The 22665-nt window shown below is 34.2% G+C and overlaps 1 protein-coding gene across 4 annotated transcripts in view; it reads right to left on the bottom strand.

Annotated features, from left to right (window-relative positions):
• Nucleotides 1-1945: 1945 nt before the first annotated feature.
• The window catches only part of LOC120631092 (cytochrome b5 reductase 4), a 77477-nt gene continuing 56757 nt past the window's right edge, over nucleotides 1946-22665 (bottom strand). For all 4 annotated transcript variants that reach the window (XM_039900520.1, XM_039900521.1, XM_039900522.1 and 1 more), the window contains 8 exons: nucleotides 12560-12706; nucleotides 11727-11795; nucleotides 11018-11652; nucleotides 7930-8146; nucleotides 7281-7468; nucleotides 3986-4086; nucleotides 3273-3362; nucleotides 1946-2632 (listed from right to left, as the gene is read on the bottom strand). In XM_039900520.1, coding sequence (XP_039756454.1) covers nucleotides 2404-2632; nucleotides 3273-3362; nucleotides 3986-4086; nucleotides 7281-7468; nucleotides 7930-8146; nucleotides 11018-11652; nucleotides 11727-11795; nucleotides 12560-12706 — 1676 coding nt within the window. In that variant the 3' untranslated portion in view covers nucleotides 1946-2403. The remainder of the gene's footprint in view (nucleotides 2633-3272; nucleotides 3363-3985; nucleotides 4087-7280; nucleotides 7469-7929; nucleotides 8147-11017; nucleotides 11653-11726; nucleotides 11796-12559; nucleotides 12707-22665) is intronic.

Genomic DNA, 22665 nt, shown 5'->3' on the forward strand with positions numbered 1-22665 from the left:
TTCTTTAAATCTTGAAATAATCTAATGTGAAACAGTATTAAAATAAGTCTCATACGTAAATAACTTTAAAAATTATATTATTTGGTTTATCTTTCAGTTTATCTAATAAACTAATATATTATCACACTTTAGACTTTATTTTCTAGATTTAGGACATTCTGTTTAATTTAAGTTTTATCAGTTATACTATACACTTACCTTATAACAGACGGAAAATCGCAAATATCAATCATTAATGAGGTTTTCTATTAGCTCCCTTCGAACTTTAGTATTTTATCAGCTTACTACAAGTTTCGATATATACTTGTAGTCTGTAATATATTACCTATATACGACAAGTAAAAATCAAATATTATCTCATGCCTTTATATAAATATTTAATATCATAATTTCGTTTAGTCATTAAGTAGTTACAAGCATAGAGACTTTAATCGTCTTAAGTCGGATAACCCTATCTGATCCGATCTAAAGTTCCTAGCAGTTCGACGGTAGATTTTACGTGTAATATTAGGTATAATCAGGGTCTTATTCGGCAACCATTAATTACGATGAGAAATGATTTTAGCAACTATTCGACCGCCCAGTATTTCAAAGCACCAAAAAAAATTTATTCTACTGTGTATAAATCAATGATTATTAATCAATTTTATTTTTTTCTCTAATTAATGCTCACTTAAATTGTTAAAAAGAATTTGAAATAGACACCTGGGTGTTTTACTCGTAAATTTAAAATGCATCCCTTGATCGATTAAAACCTACTGTAAACAGCGTTTTTTTTCATGTTATGATACACAGTCGAGCTCCCGTTTTCCCCACTGCTGACATGTTATGAGATTTTGCACGAGCTTCCTTCGTCTAATCTCACGTAAGATTTTTGCATTTTAATACATGATAATAATAAATTTGACCCCCTAAATCAGTTTTCCCGCAATTTTGCACTTGATCTTACAAAAAAAAAATACGTGATATCCATGGAGACCCCCTCTCTTCCATGTGAGATTGGGTGACGTTCGGCTCCACCCCCTTTCTACTCTAAACTGTTCACGTTATTGATGGATGCTCCATTATTACGCCCCAGATTATACCTTATATCGCACGTATAATCTATCCTCGAAATGCTACATACTTTAGATTAGATTGGATAGGGTTTAGTTAGTGTAAACTTTTGCATAATGTAAGTTAATAGTAATTTCCATTTTCCTTAAGACTATTTATTTTTGGATTGAGGATAAAAAATTTAGATTGTATAACGATTTACCTACTGATTAGCATTAGATACTCACGCGAAGTTTGCTATGCCGGTCGTACATTACAATATCATCATTACTCAGCATTATTTTTATTTGTACAACTATGTTGAGAGAATTTTAATTTATGGTACATAGGTAATTACTTTATAAAAAAAAATATTAACATACGCATTGTTGTGAAATTTAGGCAATAAATATAATGAAGACATATAACTACCTTACTACATATAGGTATAATATTTTTTACATTTCTTTTTTATAAGTATAATATACATATAATATGGACAGTTTGATAAAATTTTAACAATGCAAAAAGTTACGTGATTTACAATATTTTTGTACATTCAAATACTTTGTGAATTGATCTAGTTACAACCACTTTACTAATATTTACATTAATACCTATTGTAATAATCTTTCTTTATTGAAAAAATATGATTTATGGTAACTATTTGATCGAATACTTAGTCACAAATTGAAATGAAATTTTAAAGGGGACTAACAGTTTGTTTGGATTTTTTTGTAAAATGAGCTTAATAATACGTCGGCTTTTGATATACAGGGTACTGATATGTTCACCTGCAGAATTATTAAAAATGTCTGATACCCATTCTTAAAAATAAAATGGTTTTTTTAATGTAATCTTTCGACAGACAACGATCAGCCATCGATCAACTAATACTAGATACAACATAACGAATTCACACTCGTTTATACAAAACAGTAGCTATTGATTGATTCCGCTAATACTTTTTCCGAATAAACAATGTACGTATAGCGGTTGTACAGTTACACAATACTTTGTTTTCTGCTTTCGATTTTCAAGTTTCTGATTAAAAAGCAAGAAATCGATACGAGAGATTTTGTCTAACTATTAAAGCGATATACAACGCTCGAAACTAAAACCATTGCATCAAAACCAGCCATAATGCGTAAGTATTGTGACACAATATTTTAATAAATTCGAAATATGCGCCTAATTATAAAAAAAAAACTGTCCTTGACTTGTCTAAAAGTTTAAGACTCTTTGATGTTCTATCTAAGTATTAGCTGATCAATGCGATGAGTTCGAACACTTTTGGAAAATGTTTGTGTATATTTAAAATAAAAATAATTCACCTAATAAATGAAATAAATTTATAACTAATTTAATCTACCCAATGAAAGCGTGCATATCGTCCTCCTTAACACCAAGTGTTTTCAATAAATCTATGGCCGTGTGCGTAAACTCCGTTGGCCCACACACACATGCGAAATGTTGCTTTTCTCCCGCCCCAACAGTTTCTTTGATAATTATTTTAGACAGAATTTCACTTTTTATTCGGCCCTCGAATCCTGTCCAGGTTGGCTTTGGGTTTGATAATATGTGGATTGTATTTAACCTGTAAGAGAAGTTTAATATAAAAAAAAACTGCAATTTATTCACACATGGCGGAAGTGTAATTACTGAAAAGTTGCCTTCGAGAGATTGAGGTGGATGTAGAGTATAAGAACTATTAGGATAAAATATGTAAGGTTTATTACTTAGTTTCCATGGTAACTAGAATAGGTAAAAAAGTATTCTATCTCACTCTGTCCTATACATTAATGTGTTTGTTTCTTTATCTAGATATTATTCGGTTACTTAAATAGGAAAAAAACAGATAATATAGTATGTAGGTATTTCTGTCTCATTCTTTGCCGGCTTCATCCTACACATTTTTGTATTTGTGTCTCTGATAAGTCTATTTCGAGCCTAAGCTAAGCCTTACTGTACCAACCAATGGATTACGAGGCACGAAATAGACGTAACTGACACGTAGAAACTAGTCGTTGGAAAAAGGTTAAATAATCCTAGCATTTTAAACTATTTACTTACTACCTTATAATTATTCTAAAGCCCAGCTTACATATCGCGAAAGCACTCAATTTTGTCGCTATTCAAATAAGATATAAGTATCTACGAACTTAGCGACGAAGTTTGATCGGAGTAGGTTGGTACGAAGAGCAAATTTAAATGATAGCTCAAAGAGAAATATTTACCTCTCGTCTTGCTTCGCTATTTCATCCAAGTTCTCTTTAAAAAGAACATCCTCCTGCGTCTTGTTAAAGAATAGTAAATGCACACGCTCGCTGAAATAATAAAGTTCAACGTGTATTTCATTTTCATAGATTTAGTAAGTATTTTTCAACATCATTTTTCATCATTCAACACAAACGGTTGCTTTAAGAAGTAGTACTTTTTATAGCTCTATATCTTGCGGAAAGTTGGATTTTTTGCAGTGGTGCATTTTATTTCTCATTTCTATTTTTTGACGTGACAACGTCTTATGATTAGATGGAGCCGGCTGCACGCACGAAAAACCATGACGTATGCGGCGTTACCTCGCTCTGAGCCGTTCCATTCAAGGCTTGAAGTACAAGCGAGAGCGCGGAACGAGCGACAAAGAGGCACAGTCGGCCTCCGCGTTCGACATCTGTCTCTATCCTACTTGAGTGAGCGATGCGTCCGCGTGGACAGCTTCTATACAATAATACATTTACATGTTTTCGGCAAGGATGAAGTGCAGTGAAAAGTGAATGTGATGTCAATTGTTTATAGCAACAATAATATCTAATTTTTTCATTAAATTTGTAAAAAACGGACTATAGTAAAACTTAGCAGTTATAATATGTGTAGTTCGCAAGTTACCATCAATGCAAGTATTATTTTAAGTTATTTAAAAAAATAATAGGGTTACTTATTATAAACTTACCATCTGGGATTCGATCGAGTGAGCATGAATTTTAATAATCCTAACATAGGTGTGATCCCGGTTCCTGCCGCTATTAAATATAATATTTTAACTTGTTTTAACTGAAACAAACACACATTGGTAGGAATTAGGCTTAACATAAATTTACAGGTTTAAAAGTTGGTTGTGCTTTCCTTTTAACAAGTTCCCTATTTTCAGTGGCGTGCACTGGGTTTCTTGGGCACTGTACAAGGGTATGCATACAGCAGGAAAATTGCATAAATCATCCTTTTATACGAGTTATATATCAACTTTAGGGTATGCGGTGCTATTGTGCATGTATGAAGTGCACGCCACTGCCTATTTTGTACGCGCCGCTCAAAAAAGGAGTGTATCTTATATTTTCATGTCTCACGTCACCTACGTACACCTACACATCATCCCGAAGTCATACTGGCTATAAATTAAAAAAATATATATATGGGTACTAAATGGCACCATTTTTAAAATTGTAATTTTTTGTTCGGCCGTCACTTTTTTTTATTAATGGACGAAGCGCACGACAATTATACCACTATTGAGTTTTGATGGCATATCTGTAAACAAGTAATAAGAACTATTCTTTATTTCTTCTCACGTTACAAAGTAATCTTAAAGGAACGGTAATAGCTGTATTCGTTGATAACTAAGTTGCAGTTTTAAATACTTTAACAGATATCTAGATACATGTATTTTAAAAGTTATATTCTTGCTCCATTTCGGTCGTAAAGTTGGAATGAAATTGAGTCACGGAATCTGCTGTAGGTAGGTACGCTACGTGAATACGTAAATAAATTTGTTGATCTTGTACCTAGTAATTTAACTTAATCGGTATGTGATTTGCCGGCTGTATGAGCTAGGGAAATTAATAGGCGATATTTGCTATTACTTCAAACTTTCTTATTTACGTAATAGCTATATTCCGTAAAACAAATGATTTTTCTGGTCTATAGTTATACATCGTGCCACAAAATTCTACAATAAGCGAGCTCCAGGGGATGGACCTGCTCGTTACAACTCGAGAAAAAAAGAAATAAATATCAATTTATTTTTTTAATTACTAAAAAAATTGTATCCTTCGAAAATTGACAACCCTTACGTTATTTTTATTCAATGAACACAATTTTTCAAATATTTCAGGTTATTTTTTTTTATCGGCAACCTTAGTAGCACTGCTATCCATCGTAACCTTTAAAAATGCCAGATTGTAGTTTTTGTACAAAAATCAATCAAAACTGTTTTTTTCCTTAAAATTTTATTAATTTATATTAATATGCTGAACCATAAAAACAGGTTAGCTATACCTATACAGTTATACCTATAAAATATTTTTATAAGTAAACAAAAATAAACTGTGCACTAAAAAAAAATTTTAACCGTCGTCGTCGAAAGCAGCGCGATAGTAAGGCATTGTGCCTGGCAACATTTGCCTCTTTGAATGGCCAAACTAATTCTTTGGCCACGGTAACTAACTGCCAGCTCTAGGATCACCGGCTGTCTCGTTAAATCTGCGAAGATTACTTTTTTAAATATTTCTTCGCAGGCCTAGCACTACAATGCAAGTTGAAGGGCTCAGGTATAGATTTCCACTTTCCTAACTCCGGGGTGATACAAAAAATTTACAAAACAAACAATAAGTACTTTACAATATTCTGCCCAACCCAGGGATCGGACCCAAAACCGTAAGCGCTTTATGTAAAGTCACATGTTTATTTCAGTTATGCCAACACAAATCATATTCTTCGTATCTTTATTGAGAATAGAAACACACGCAATTCAATTCGTAGTTCGTATTTTCTCTTCTGTGGTAGATCGGAGGGAGGAATAAAATATTAGACCTAGAACATAAATTAGCATTTTAACTCGTATAACTTGGCGGGAGCTCTCTGTTATAAATAATTTAATTCAGTGAAATATTACCTCTGAAAATCCTGTGAAATACACTTCCTACACTTTATTTTATGAATATTTTTTTATCGCTGAACGAAATGCCATTCATGTTTATTACAGCCGTCTAAGTACCTGGAGCTGTTGCATTAATTTAACTTGAAGTATACTTAGTTATGAAAATGAACTTACTCTATAACCATCTATATATAGATAGATAATGAAAATATAAATTTATATAAACGGTCAGTTACGTAGTTATATGGGTGTAAGTTAGTTAAAAAAAATCGTAAAACACTGTTCATAGTAGTTTAACGACCTACTTTCTCTTTAGAATTTACTTTGAAAGAAAATTAAGAAGTTTAAAAGACTTAATAACAAACGCAAAGTAACCTATTATAAAATTACGAAAAGAGAAAATGAAAAAGTTTAAAAGCGCTTTGTGACAAAATCAAAGGCGTTTCACCACGTTGTTACGTTATCATCCACTTTAAAGAGGGAATTCTTACAACAAAAACGGTAACAACCTCAAAGTTCAATCTCAAGTTATTGTAAAGTAGATTTTCCATAATTTATATGCTACTATTTTTACCGTGTGATTCTGAAATCTGTATTTAAAGTAATGAAATGAACATACTAATTGAATTAATAACCTAAGTTTAATATCGACCTAAGAAGTTTTTAACAAATAAGTACCCAAGACATTTAAACAAAGTTATACATAACTGAATACTCTTCCACTTAAATTAACAACTATATTTTTCCGCTGGCATAACTCTCACTCGGCTTTCAGCCCGTGGCGACAGTTCCCTTGGCACTGTAGTCATTTGAGTCCTGCACCTTCGGAGTAAAATGGATCTCATTCACATTGAATTAAAACTCAAATTTGGCTACAATTTTTAGCTAGGACTTTAGACAGGACGTTTGTAATTAGAAGTACAGGATTTGCGACTCTAAAACAAGTTAGTTTAGGTCCATTTCACGTTGACGATACAGAGTTTAATGCTTGGAAACTTCTCATGGATTACGAGCGAGAAAATCTTGTACTAAGGCTTTGCTAAGGTTAAGGTTTGCTAGCCTTATAGTTTAACGATAATTCGTAGAAGCGTGCTTGTTCTTTTCTTCTTTGACTTTAAAAGAAGATGATATCAAGAATTTAAGATACCAAACGGGACACTGGGAACCGCTGTAAACAAGCAGCGAGGCAGTTCCAAAATCCAAAGTTCTGGTTTGGATTTTGGAACTGCCTAAATAAGTACGATGAGTCAAACCTGCCCTACCACCAGGGAGAAGTCGGATGGGATTTTTTCCTGCTTAACCTAAAGAAAAATTCCAAGAGCGTAGCGGTTTTCAGGTTTCTATTGCTTTGTATATTACCTTTTCACCTCACCTTTTGTAACTGAAAACTGCCGTAGGGTCCTGAAAGCGTGACTGTGTCACCAGCTCTCATATCAGTGAGACGTGGCGACAGAGCGCCTGGGTCGTACCTCTTCACCGTCAATTTCAGTGCGCTCAAATCGCTCCCAAAGTGATCCCAACTGTCGCCAACCGGTGTGTAGGAGCGGACACATTCCTTATCTGCGATAATAACACAACTTTTAAGCCTCTAGTCAAATCCACTTACGAGCCCTAGTATCATCGAAGTTTTGGGTCGAATTATAGTTTGCGTACATGATAGATGGAATTATACAGGGTCGGTATTAAGTTTCTACACAATTACCAGTGGGTTTACACAATTAGGTATTTAATTTAAGACGTGGTGTCCTACATAAAATACCTAAGATATAGCTAAAGAATCAGTGGGTCTTTAGTTTTTTATATTGGCCGTAATAATTCATACAGCAACATACAAAGCAGAATAATTTTATGTCAACTAATATTAAAACGTACGAAATGTATGACTCTTTGAAAATGTTTTTTTATTTCAAAACATAAATAAATGAATAGTATTTTTATACAATTTTTAATAATATTTTTTTGTAGCCCACAGAAAAATAAAAACAGTATTTGGCGGTATCTTACAGGCAACGAAATCTCACCGTTAACTTTTTGATGCACTCGCACATGATGGCCCAAAGGTACAATAACTGGTCCAGTTTCCGGGCACAGAGCGAGCAGTGTCGTGTCATGCGAGACCGGCTCAACATGCATCACTCGGCACTCCAACGTTCGAGGTGATGATATAGGCACTGCTGGTCCATGTGTCGTCTCGCCGATGTTCTTCCAAACTTTACTCAACGCTTTTAATGCAATAACCTATGAAATAACATCAATCAATCAATAGCCTGTAGTAGTAAAGGTCTCAACGGGAGGATTCGCCGATAATCACCAGTCTGGGCAGACGGGTTAGTGATGGCATTTGATGTATTACAGCCGCGACAATAGGAGTGTAGGTGATAATTGCATTCTGTTATGCCTGCAATGAAATAATAATAACAATATATTGCACGCCAAACCGCAACGTTTTTTTCCAGAACAACCATTTCATCCGAATGACGTCATCAAATCGATTCTGCCAAATTGGGCACGGCAACGAAATGCGGGAGATAGTTACCGTCTATACGTATCCATACTAATAATATATATGCGGAAGTGTATCTGTTTAGAACCCATGTTTCCCTCAACTATTGCACCGATATTGATGGAATTTTGCATATGATTGAAGTCTTATAATTCTTTCGATATCATGAGACCTCTTAATAACCTGATTGACTTATAACTGATTTGATGACCTATGTTACCTATGGTGTTTTGATACTTCTTATTAAACTTTATAAAGCTTATATGTACCTACTTAGCTTGTATAGTCAGTACCAAAACTCTTAAGTTTAAAACTTTTACTGTAAGACGGGTAAATTTTCGAAGTTATAAACTTTAATACCTCGAATCTCAACGCCCCTGTAATAGTCTATTAAATTAAATATTCTGAGTGCTAAATATCGTTCGGTTATACGTGAGTTTGAATATGTAGCAAGAATTCCTTTAAAACTATCTTGGAGCAGGAAACTTTTTGGCATTATAAACTTAACAGATGCCTGCTTACGTTATCATAAGTTACTTAATTATAATGGGATGTTATAATTAATATCTTTTCGTAGTAAAAAATGTAAAAATTGTATTGACGTCTTGTCCCAAAAATTTACCTTAGTTGACGTCTGGTGACCCAAGAGCTGGCGCTTATTTAGCCCAACAGCTAAGTTTAGCAATTCAAAGGGGCAATAGCGCCAGCATTTTGGGTACCATGCCCATAAGTGAACAGTTAGACGGCTTATATTTTTTTTTAATATTAATGTTAGTTTTTAATTATGTGTTTTCTCGTTGGAATTATATTTAGGCCTACTTGAAATGAGTCAATTCTTCGTACTTGGGACTTTGGGCAGCTGCAATATTCTACAGAATTGGATTGATTGAATTTAATTTGGCATGTTAGGATAGTTCTAACTTAATATTTACCCATATTGCTTCGCGCATTACTTACATAGTTTCTGTGGCTGGTATCTAATAACTAAGATGCAAATTCTTAAATCTAAATTTAATGGAAGCTAGGGTTATATTACAACATTAAAACTGCATTTTTTCTCTCTCTTAAACAACATGTTCAAAGAGACTACCAGGGTAAAAATGAATGAATGAATATACTTTTATTGCAAACCACAAAAAGTACATAGAAAAAAAAGAAAAGTATAACAAGACAACGTATACAATTTCATCATTGATCATGCCGGATTTATAGTAAATATAAATACATGACATCCACAAGCAGATGGGGTTGACGGTGGAGGCTGGCAGTGGAAAACCATCGTATATAAACAGAGCAACACTTCGCAGGGCATGTAAGAAACATGTACAAATTGCGCCCCTGTGTCAATAAACCTAAGGTGTAGATGTTAAGCCTTAAGTGTCGGTAATAAGAGAGGCGCCCTTCAGACTGGAACATAGTAATTCTGCTTGGCAGCAGAAATAAGCATGGCGGTATTACATCACCAGTCGAACTCTGTCACAAAAAACTCCACTGCTAAAATGACATTGGCATTTAAGACGTTTCGTTTCTAGAAAACCAAGGAGAACCAGACCATTTACATAATACAAGCTGTTGCGAATTCGTCCGTTTGTTTTTGTTTTTAAAGCATTCCGTAGGAACAGATTATTTGAAAGACGCGGGGCATTAAATTTAGGTGCAGTTTTACTAATATATTTAAGTTGTGTTCTCTTGTTAAAAATAAAATCAGGTGTAGTTTTTAAAAATATTTTTTTTCAATTCACTTCATAAAAAGTAAATAAAAATATCGAAAAATAACTGTTTTGTTAAGGTTCTTAAATATTTAAGTCCTTAATTATTTTAAACACGCGATAACTTCTAAATGAAATGTCCGATTAGTATGAATAAAAAAACCATTTATAAGAGTTAATATTGCGATACTAATGAAACTCACTTTTGTTTCAACCGGAGATCTTATAAAACTTTAGAACACAAAAGCTGCTAGTGCAACTTAGCTATGATAGTTAGGTATATTCCCTTGCGGACTTTTTCGCCGGTAATAATGAGTAGTGCTTTCATCATGTACTTAGTACACTGTACTGTATTTAGTGTACTTACACATTTTGTATGTATCACCGAGTTTTCTCAGCGTACTTCAAGTAATGAACTTTATAGGCAAATGTTGCTACTTTTGGTTACATGATTACAATTTTCTAGGGGATCTAAATTTTATTTTGACTTATATTACTTCGTATTAATGTAGCTTTCTTTTAGCGACGAAATGGTTAAAATTGGTCTAACACTTTCGGAGCCGATTCGGTACAAAGTAACAAAAAAATCCTTGCTTGCTTTATACTTCCAAAAAAAATATTAGTTAGATTTGTGAATACAGGGATTCCTTTTTCTACATATATATCTTAAATTGTTGATACTTCTAAACGGAGTGCATTTTATATTCTCTTTGAGTGTATAAAGTACAAGCGTATCCATATCCATCCAAATAAAGTCAAGAGTTGCTAAACATCTTAGTTAATCTGCGTTCCATTCTCTGATTTAAGTTAAAGTGCTGGTGTAAAAGTGCTCAAAGCGACAATTTTATGTTTGCCAATTTTAGTTTAATAAGTAAGTAACAAAAATATCGTACTTACCTCTATTTTCCCACTTTCGGAAAAGACTCTAAGCTGCAAAGGTTCTTTTAATGCCTCTTCAGGTACCAACTTAACCGTCCTAAGCCACCCGTTTGTAGCCACTTCTATGAAGAGGACACCGTTCATTATCCTCGCAGACCCGCCCGGATTTACTAAAGGCCCTGTGTATATTGATATAGTTAGCTTTGTTGAAGTCTGAATCCAATCGAAACGTAGCTGAGACGGTGAGTCTTTTAACTTGTCTGTAGATTGTACAAGACTCGACCCCGCGCGCCGGCTTATCGAAACAGGCAAATCGCTCGACTGTATCAAACTCTGCATTATTTTACTCGGAGGGATTCCTTTGACATTTTCTTCGCTCTTAGCAGTAATTTTCTTTCTGACCGGCGTTATACAATTTGCTAGATTTTCCATAGATTTCCTTACTAGTTCGTGTGCTTTAGACGGTTCTCGTAGGCGGTCTGATTTAGGGGATGGATTTGTTATATCAAAAAGATCCTCAGCGTCTGGCCTGTCGAACCGAAGTGGTCCTACTAAACATTTTGCTAGAAGCGAATCATAATTAACCCAAGGGTGTATTTTATCGAATAAATCCGTTGCATCGATGCCGGCGCCACGCATTAATTCTTCTGGTCCTGTAGAGAAAACATCGTATTTAACGTCGCAATCATCAGTAAATCAATTACTTAATATTAAGTCATAATAATACCTCCGGGGTGATAAGGTAAATAATGAGTGATGTTATAAACTCTTCCTCGAATTGCTAACCAGGCGTCCTCTGAAAATAAATGGCACAGAATTTATATCACATTGTATAAAGTAAATAGCCTATAAGGTAAGGCAAACAGGAACTCATGAATATTTGGTTTAACTAAACTGTTACGAATTTGCGCAGTGAATTAATTACGCATGATTTATATATACTGGATATTTATAAGAGCTTTGAAACTTTTGTTAGTTAATGCAAACTTTACACGTTAGTAGAGCACTGATCTTATGAATTTAATATTTTCGTGTATCACATATGCATTTTATAGAATAGCATATAGGGTAGGTTCAAAGTTAGTAAACATCTTAGATAATAATGTTTTCTTCTAACCTAATCCATATAAAGTGAAGCAGTAGCAAAAGCGTGTGAAACCAGACTAGTCATTGTGACTCAAGTTTCAAAGATACATACATGAGTTTCTTGTTTGTATTGCATGAATAAATAATAAATTTAGTGAGAATGCGCTGCTTGTGTATCCGATTTGTGAACAAAATGCACATTGCAGTTCTATATACGTAAGTATATATGGTGCACTTATTTTTATTTGTTAGCTTTCCCGCTTCTGTATATTTTGTTACGTGCTAGGGTTCGAGGATTTGAAATAAGGACATCTGAACCATTATGGCCGAGCCGAGGTCATACTCTAATTATACTAATTCTTTAACGCGATTTTCACTGTAACGTGCTAGCTTGAATATTTAATAACTTTAACGAAATAAAAGAGCGTAGTTTTAATTATTTTTGCTTGTGTAGAAAGTTTAACGCTAATTTACTTTGTGTGTTGTGCGTAGATAGTTCGGCGGGTGATACAGGTCGGATGCGGCCACCGATGCCGGTGAGGTCTTTCCCAGAGTTTCCCAGGCGAATCCAGTCCATGAGACTGTGCCCAGGTTGAAGCGCACATTTGTTGCGTGGATTGCCTGTAACAAAACAATGACTTTTTAATCCTATCGTCATTATAATCAACCCTTTACCGGTTCACTATAGGGCTCCGGTCTCGTCTCAGAATGAGGAGGTCGAAAACGGCTAAGTTTTCGACCTTGCTGGCCATATGCGGATTGGTAGTCTTCACAGACCTTTGAGAACGTTATGGGGAACTTTCTGACACACAGGTTTCCTTACGATCTTTTCTGCCAACGTTTAAGCATGTGATATTTTAATTAAAAAACGCACACAACTCCGAAAAGTTAGAGGTGGGTGCCTAGGATCGAGCTCGCTCACCCTGAGAAGGAGACCCAAGCTCTAACCACTAGGCTATCACCGCTTCCTACTTTATATTATGTCAGCGATTTTTTAATATTCCATTGCAATTTAGCACTTGACGGTAACCTTTAACCGGAACAGTAAATCGCTTGGTAGCACGTCTTTGTCGGTAACTAGCCACGGCCAAAGCCTCCCACCAAACTAGATTAATGAAAATTATGAAATTATAAATTGTTAAATTTTCCTCGCCGGAATCGAACCCTAGATCTCTTAATTAGAAGAAAACAGTGCTCACCACTGCGCCAGGGAGTTTGACAATAAATTGGGATAAAAGAGACCACATTATATGTATTTGCCAACATAGAACACTTATATTATTAACTGACAAATCTTATTTTATACCTAAGATATTTTTAGAACAGGTTATCCGTATAAGAAATCTTTTCATGCTACCTTTCGATATGACTATGATCTTTTTTAGTTAAAAAGATAATGGAAAATTTCATGGTAATATGACGAGAACATCCTTGTAGAAACAAGTCCCTCGAAACGAAAAGCAGACATACTTAAATTTATAAAAAACATATGTTTATTGATTAGTTCTTCTTGAGTTCCAATACCTACTTATCCTTATTTCCACGCTCAAACATTACTGTTATCAACAGTATCGTGTCAAATAAGGGAAACACACATGTATGAAAGGACCTGTGAAAGGCCTATATCACCTAACTACATTTCAACTTGAATTTGAAACAAGTATGACTAAATAATAAATCGAATAATGAGTGAAATGTTGCCTGAAACGGATCTGACCCTTTCTTAGAGAAGTAAAAAGAGTCATTAGTTACACGCTGTATTAGGGATTTCAGTGTATAGTTAGTTGAGAAAGCCATTTGGTCCGTTGCTCATGTAACTTTTTGCCTACTCGTAGCATTTCTCTTGTAGCGTTCTCTTCTCTACCCAATAAGTCTTAATAACCACAGTGTCTCGGTTTTATGGCCAGACGTATTTACACACTTTATTTGACACATTTATGCCATTAATATTATATTAAGTCCCTAAGATCACATAGCTTAACTAAATCGGCCACAGTTTACTTATGGAGATGTGGGTTCGATTCCTGTCTATTCCAGTTCAAAAATTTATTGGGTTTTACTTCTTAAAGTTCTGTTATCGAAATACATAAAAGTTTTTGCTACACCACCGGCAACATACCCAAAATGAATTCAGATATCAATAGTGTGTATTTTAAAATGCTCTTACGGAAAATGTTCCCCGAAACTCTAAATAAACGTAAACTTTATTTATAAGACAATACAAAAGCTTCCATATACCTACCTCGGTACTCTATTCGTGAAGATTATAAATATCTAGTCTCTCGAAGGTAATTAAAGTAAAGTCAGTTATTAAACTTACTAAACTATTTGTAATTAAGAAATAATTCAGTTCTACTCAGGTAAATTGTGATTTATTTCTTAATCAAGATATTGAAGAAATACCGAAGCGTACCTACAATTAGTAATAATGTTTTGGCTTCAGCGGATAATTATTAGAACTCAGTAACATCTTTTTTTTTTTAACTGTTTGTTTGTTTGTTTGAATGCGCTACTGGGCGGAACTACCAGTAGGATTTTGCATTTTATAGCCTAAATCTCGAGGAAGATTATATTAGAGGGTATTTAACATCACGCTTAGCAGTTTAGCAAACGAAGTCATAATGCGGGCGGGCAGTAAGTAGGTCGGTTAGTATTGTGTAGAATATCGGATAAAAGTTTGTTTGGAAAAGTTTTGCTATACGAAGTTGTACTCGGACATAGTCGCGGGGAACCGCTACTTTCAAATAATTTAAGCAAACGGCTTTTGGATTAGCGTACTAAACGAATATTGCTTACCTAATGAGTTTTATTCTATATGTTTACAATTTATGTTTTACTGCGCGACCAATATATTTTAATGTAATAAAACATAATATTTTGCTTTTTTATGGCTTACACGTATACAAACAACGCATATCCTAACAAATTTTTGGGCTGGATTATCCGCTTGCCTCGTGTTTACTCAGGTACAAAAACCCCTTTGATTTAGTAACAAACATCTACACATCCTTACATTTTTCTAATATTCGTAAAAGGAAATGTGATTCGACATAAAAAAACATATCTATGCATTTATAAAATGCTATGATGAATTAGAATGTACTGATTTCCAAAAAATCTTATTTAGGATATTTTTGATATTAACACAATTTAGCAATATTCGTTTAGTACGCTAATCCAAAAGCCGTTTGCTTAAATTATTTTCTACGGATTCCTGTAAAATGTGTATGTTGCATAATACATAAGTGGACCGTTAGCAATAACCGTTATGTACATGCGAGCGACCCGCCTTTAAATTACTTCGTGATAAAGGAATTTCACTTTGAGGGCAGTTATTTTTTGTATAGCCCTAAATCGATTTCACCCACGCGATGACGCGTCGGTTTCCGCCTATACTTTACGTCCGTGACACGTAATTATATATAAAGTTCAAAACTAAAACCCAATTACGCGGGATTTGAATTGTAAACTTATGGTATATAACCAGTGGCGTGCATACTTAAGTATAGACATTGTAAGAGTTATAAAAAGCCTACTCTTGGGTGTTTATAACTCATACAGGGGATTTCTTTCGTTTTATATCATCTGCATACACTGTGCATACCCTCTATGCACGCCACTGAGTATGACTGTATATAATTATAAAATCATAATATACCTATATATTATAATTACATACTTTAATAAAACAATACATAATATTATAATTATATACAGTCATTATGTAGTCCGAGATAAGTTTGTCAAATCTGTTGGCAACACTAGAAATAAACAAAGGATAGAGCCAGCGAGGAAGCGAGCTGTCACTGTCACTTTTTATTCAAGGAAAAGGTGTATTTTGAGAAAAACTAATAGAATTTTTTGAAAGAGCTAGTTTGTTTTATATCTTGATACTACCTAACTTGTTTTTTTAAATTTGAGCAAATCAAAAATCACTTGCTTATACGGTGACGTATAACATCGTGAGGAAACCTACATGCCTGAGAGTTCTTTATTGCGGTCTAAAAAGCATGTGAAGATTACCAATCCGCACCCAATCTAAGAGGAGACCCGTGCCCTGCATTGGGCCGGTAATAGGTCAATAGCGATGATAAATGATAATAACTATCTCATAGGCGTAGTCGGTTCCACCCAATAAACTAAGCTCAAACGCCTGTGATGATTAAACATAATCTAAATTGGCAGTGTTGGAAAAGCAACGTTCAATACATCTAGCAACTAATTTGCACCTAGGGACATATACCAGGTATTTCATGCGTGCATTGGTGCTACCCGTATTAAAGTCAGTACCGTATGAGAAATCGCGTATATCGGCCAAGACGCGGCAAAAAGCAGTGTATGAATTAATAAAACTATAGTAATGACGAAAACATTCGCATGCCATCATCATCTTTCTGCCGCAAATATGTTCCGTCATTTTTTATCAACTAGAGTTTTTAATAATGTTTATAACAGGAGTTAGTACGAGGAATAATCAAGATCCTATAATCAGATATAGGATTACATCTCACACTTTGAGCTTCAATCAATCCTTATTGTTTTTCGTTAACTCCCGTTTCAAAATATTGAAAAGATCTTTATAAAGCGAGACACTTTTATATCTAACAACTTTACAGATCAAGTCCAATGCAGTTAGAAAACTTCCTTATTTCCGGACATAGAAGCTGTCTTGAAACAGCTAACTTTTTATTTCATTTATATTAATTACCAAACTAACTTGATGGATTGATTATAACATACAATTCAAGCTTTAATAAAGCACATACACTCAAAATTGTTTACGCCATTTCTGCCAAATCCTGCCTCAATATAAAATAGAGGACTTTATTATAAAGCGCACAGGAGTAAAATAATATTTGGTCTATTGCAATTGCAAAACTTCCCTTATATCCGGACATAAAAGCTGTTTCGAAAATGCTTACCTACTATTATGTGAGCTGCGACATTTGCTACAAAACAACCTTTGATTTTTATCTGAAATACAGGTCACTGCTTTTGAAAAGATCACCATTTATACTCGTATTTGAACAAAGAAAGCGCTTTTATGGTTCCACATATATCGGAACTTAGCTTATAACTCACCCAAAAGCGGATGTAAATTGTTTCATAGGTATATCCCTGAGTGTTTGATCTTCAGTCGTATATCATACGTGATTAATTATAAAATTATTTGAATAGTGTACACAATGATTAATATTTCAAAGGGATAACCCGGGTCTGCTTCACGGGTATGTCTTGTTTTGCAAAATCTTTCTATTTTAAATTCTCTACAACAAATCTGTTTGAAATGTAGGGCACGTTCCGCTTTGAACTGTATACCTAAGCTTAACTTGAGTTCCATTTGTTTTACTTTAGCATTAAAACTAGTGTTCGTTGTTAAAATTTTGGGGACTTTTTTATTTTAACAGATTTTGACACTACTAAGCATCATTCATCATTCTATCGGTTGCGTAATACAGCAAAGTTAGTGAAACACTTGTATATAAGTATATCAATAAACCATAAACTAGGCCATTCATAGATAAAATCTTTATGTACACAGAAAAAAATAGTACGTGTATGTACATTACTAACCCGTGATCGGTTTGCTCACAACATTTAAGCAATGTTGTAGAGACAAAATGATATTTTAAAATTCAAAAACCATTGTTGTGGTTATACAAAATGCAATTTTTAATGAAACGTTGATTAATTAAACTGTTTACTCGGACCACGTTTCAGCGGTTGCGCTAACGAAGTTCGTATGTTTGTATTAAAGGTGAAACGAGGGTGAAGGCCTAAACAAACAAAAATTAATGTTATTTGCGAGTTTTCGGCTTTCCACATTCCCATCCTGCGCTATAAGTATATCGCAAACATATTCACAAAACTAATTGGGATTTAAAATGTACGTCCGTGAATACAAAACATAGCTACTCTGCAATTAGCTTTGTAATTTTTGGTCATTGTAGATATTAAAAAGCTTTGGATGGGAGCTTTGCCAAGTTATGATCTTAAATCTTAAAATTAGTGCATACCTTTGAATCAATAAAGTTACGCTACGCTAATTTTGAAGCACTTGCTTTCAATGGAGATGAATAGAAAGTTAAGCTTATACCATATTTTATTTGTAGCCTAAATATAAAATAAACCATTCAGCAACATGTATTAATGAACAACAGTTAAGAATATTTTGGTAGGTTGGCTTATTTCATGCGCTTTTTAAAGTCTAAGTTACTCTACATAGACAATGCATAACGACCAAAGAGTACACAAAAATTACGTTACCTAGCCACTAAATTACTAAACAATTTAAAAAAAATAGAAGACTAAAAAATTGAGGCGATTTCTTAGTATTTATCTGAAAAGTTTCACTATCTTCTTTCAAATTAAAGTTCCGTAAATACCCAGTCCGTAAATTTTATATTTTGCTTCTTTTTCGAATGTGTTTAAGGTATTTCCCCTCATGCTTAAGAAAAATATATTATCGATATTTGTGCATCGTAGATATGGGAAAAGACGGGGTAACGACATTTTATAACGCCAAAATGTATAACAGGTAGGTAGGTGTGTAACGTGTGCGGGAACTGACAAGGAAAGCTAGCAGAAAATAAACGCCCTAAGGACGCCGAGACATTACCGTAATCTTATGTGCTTATGTCTCCGCCGACCCTCGTAAATGGTGACGTACAGGAAAACTTGTTTTCCAAACCCTTGTATTAAACTATGAATAATATACAGGGTTACTTTTCAAATCTTGGGCATTTTTTCAGTTCAGAATCGTTAATATAACAAATGTATGACATTTAAACCATGTTCATTTTTCGAGTTAATGATGTTCTTTCCACACTAAAATACATAATGGGGGGGGCTCTACTGAAAAATTCATAGCCAAAGTTATGTAGGTATACCATATACTATGAAAATGTATGAATAGGACACCTAATGAATTATTTACTCGATAGACTGAATCGAGCGAGTAGCCTTACATATTCATAAATAAGGAATTTTCTAATAGATGTATTGTCAAAACTATGACGACTTATGTTATATTGACTATCACCGTCTGTCTATGCCTATCTTAATCTAAACTTTCAGGCAACACTTAGGTCAGGACGCTGCTTTTTGGAATGTTGTTTCTTTGGAACTCCTACCTTTTCGAACTGAACATTGCTTTATATCAACACTCTGTGTAAAATAAAATACATAAAAGGACGTATTACGATTAACGTACCGTTAAAATAACATTACTTCCCGATGACTGCTCTGCAATACAGATCTTTACGGTTGATTTTGAACGGTTGCCGGTTGCGTATTATATAATGGCCTAATCCCACGCTCAATCAAGCTTTACAGAAGATGAAAATGTAGCATATTGTAGCATATTCGCAGGATAAGCCTTTTCTTTAGTTATGTAATTTTGATTAATTGTCCCTAAAAAAAGGTTATGTTTTTGCCTGTCAATTTACCTGTGAAAAAAATGTGTTAAAATTACAGTCACTGTGCATATCTATCTACCTTTTCCGACTGGACATTCCTATACCGTTATTTATTAATATATCAATCATAAAATTCATAAAAGCTAACGGTACGTTACATAAAAAATAGATGTAACGTACCGTTAAAATAACATTATTTCCTGGCGACTGCACTGAAATACGGATGGTTACGGATGATTTTTAACAGTCGCCAGTAGCAAACTATAATGGCCTAATCCCACGCTCAATTACGCAAGCTTCTCTCTCATAAGCTGAAAGGTATCTTATCTTATAAGCGGTATTAGCCGTTTCCTTAGTTATTTGAATAAATTTATAATATGTCCCCGAAGGTATTTTGTACCTGCCATTCCTTCATAAGTTTAAACTGTATATTAACGATTCAATCATCGAACTCCGTCGTATCCTGAATACAATGTTCAAACTAATAATTTAAGATTGCTTACATGAGGGTAGCGTGGACGTGGAGGGGTGAAATTTTGATGTTTGAATTTGGGCTTTACCTGTCATACATGGCACGTTTAAGGACGGCCCTGGCAAAAGTCATTATCACCTTACGTTTTTTGTATACGCCCTTTGAATGCCTCTACTGACGTTTCTTTTGCCTCCCTAACCATTTTTTTATCTTTACAGTGCGTTAGACGTCCTTTAAAGGGCTCCTAGTTTTCTCAACAGTAAAAAGGGGAGAATGTTTTGGCAAGTTGTTTATAAAATAGGACATTATTTTAATTAATATAACCCATAATCTTTCGGCAAAAGCCTTAGTGCTATTTTAATATTTTCAATGATTGAGACGTGACAGAGATTTTCAGTGAGGTTTCACATTAATTCAACCTAACAAAGATATGCTTTTCAATTCTTCTCTTACAAGCGTGCCCACGTTTTCCTTGATCATTTAATCACTTATCTGTTGTTCTTTTTGGGATATTAGTACACTAAAATCTTCAGCTATACTTAGGAGGTATTTCTTATTGTAATGTAATCAAGAGCTTAATGTATGCAAGAATTATTATCTTTAATTACTAACGACAAAGTAGCAACACTGCTTTTTATTTCTCATTGACCTCTGTCATAACATTTGTAAGTTTGGTGCTTTAAATGATTGACTTTTATGCTGGGTGCTTCAATAATTATTTTAACGACTTTCATAAATTATTTTAACAAGTGAGCCAGCAGCTGACCTGAGGATTTCTGTGTTGATCAAAGATGTGCAAGGGAACTCCTCAAAATCAAATAAGAATTGTTATGTTTATGGCGATCATAAAGCCGTGCCAGCGATCCAATGGAACTACTTAAAGAATGTGTAATTTTAGCCTTTAACAGTCCACCGCTGGACTAAAAGCCTCTCCCAAAGGGAGGGTTTGCCCAAAGTCACCGCGCTGGGCAAAAGGGTTGGTGTTCGAGTAGTGGATATTTTAAGTTATATAACTAAAAGATGGAGTGAGACTTTGCGATCGTATATAATTTATTACAATGCTCTAATTTAACGGTCTTGTGGACTTTAAACGTCTTCCTTCCATCTTTCGTTTCATTTAAACGTCGTTTCCGCATTCGAGGGTCGTTTCTTCATAACTTAAAATTTAAACAACTTAAGAAAAAAACTTACTTAAAACTTTTTTTTAACTTTTAGCTTTTAATTTAGCAAAAGCTAAAAAAAAGAAAAGCAGGTAACTCGTTTTATTTTAAATTGTTTGGCATTGTTTACCACCTCAAAATTTTCAATCATTAACGTAGGTACTTATCTTGTTAGCTCAAAAATTATTGCTTACAAGATTATCCAACACAATAAGAAAACATTCTAAAGACGTTTTAGCCTACAATACTATTAGGGTTGCCAGAAATAAAAATAAAAAGTCCATACTCAATAATATATTTGGCAGAACATTTTACCTTTATTCTGGCATTCGGCTCAGTGGACGGTAACTACATACGACTGGATGTAACTAATCTAAGTCCGATGTACATTTTTAAGTTCGAGCATACCGTTAGGACAATGGTGTACACTGCGTACCCTACAATATGTTATGTATAACTCATATAGGAGGAAGTTTTTTACATGTTATGCTATCTTTCTACTTTCATGCAATGTTTACAACCTTACGCGAACCGCAGCATAAGGTTTAGATTTTGATAGAAAAAAGAAATCGATTCCCATTTGTCTATTTATCGTACAGATTGTCAGCAATTTACTGTATTCCGTTGAGAAGTTCCCCTATCTCTGGTGATCCTTATGATATCTTCATAAAATTGTAATGCAAACAACTTTACTTAAACAATCAACTTTACTAGGAAAACTTGTTTTACTTAACCAAATAAAAGGCTGGACTAGCGAAAATTAGGCCGGACATGACTAAAAAGCCAATTACGCCTTGCTAGATTGGACGCCTGACAACCCTAGGCACATCGGCTGTGAGTGAACAGGAAAATGTCTTGTTCGGAAAATGTTCACTTTATTTTCTTTTTTCGTATCAGAAAAGGGTTTTTCGCTTATACGCCGTTAAAAGAGCTATATTATAAGAGTTTTTCTCTTCCTATTCACAGCCGTAATAATTCACTGACCGACAAATTAGTTGTCAGTCTTGTCGCAGCGCTAAAGTTTTAAAGGAGAAGTTCTAGGTTCAATAAGAGGCCCTGGTCTAATTGGCAATCTATGAGCAATCAATACTAATATTATAAATGCGAAGGTGTTTCTTTCTGGTTGTTTATTTACTGGTTTGCTACCTGTTTTTCGCCCAACATCAGCACCGATCTAAATAAAACTTAGCACAGAATTATGTGGCAACAAGCATAGAATGTTAATGATGATGAAAATAAGTAAGAATAACCTTATAAAGCTCCAGCAACCAGTTAAATAATTTAATTTCCGCTTTACATGGACGAGCGGCGGGAAGTTTAACGGAATAAATGTAATTTCCAGCCTTTGAATTTAAAATCTGATACAAGCGAACTGAACCAAACATGCTACTATTTTATCTGTTTTACGAGACTGTTAATTTGTTATTCAAGAATTGAAAGAATTATTAAAAAAAAATTATTGCATTTGCCAACTCACTTTAACATTTTTTTAAGTAAAACTTTTTTAGGCGCGACTAGGATGTAACTTTT

The sequence above is a fragment of the Pararge aegeria genome, chromosome 17, assembly GCF_905163445.1.
Source record: "Pararge aegeria chromosome 17, ilParAegt1.1, whole genome shotgun sequence".
In the NCBI taxonomy this organism is placed as follows: domain Eukaryota; kingdom Metazoa; phylum Arthropoda; class Insecta; order Lepidoptera; family Nymphalidae; genus Pararge; species Pararge aegeria.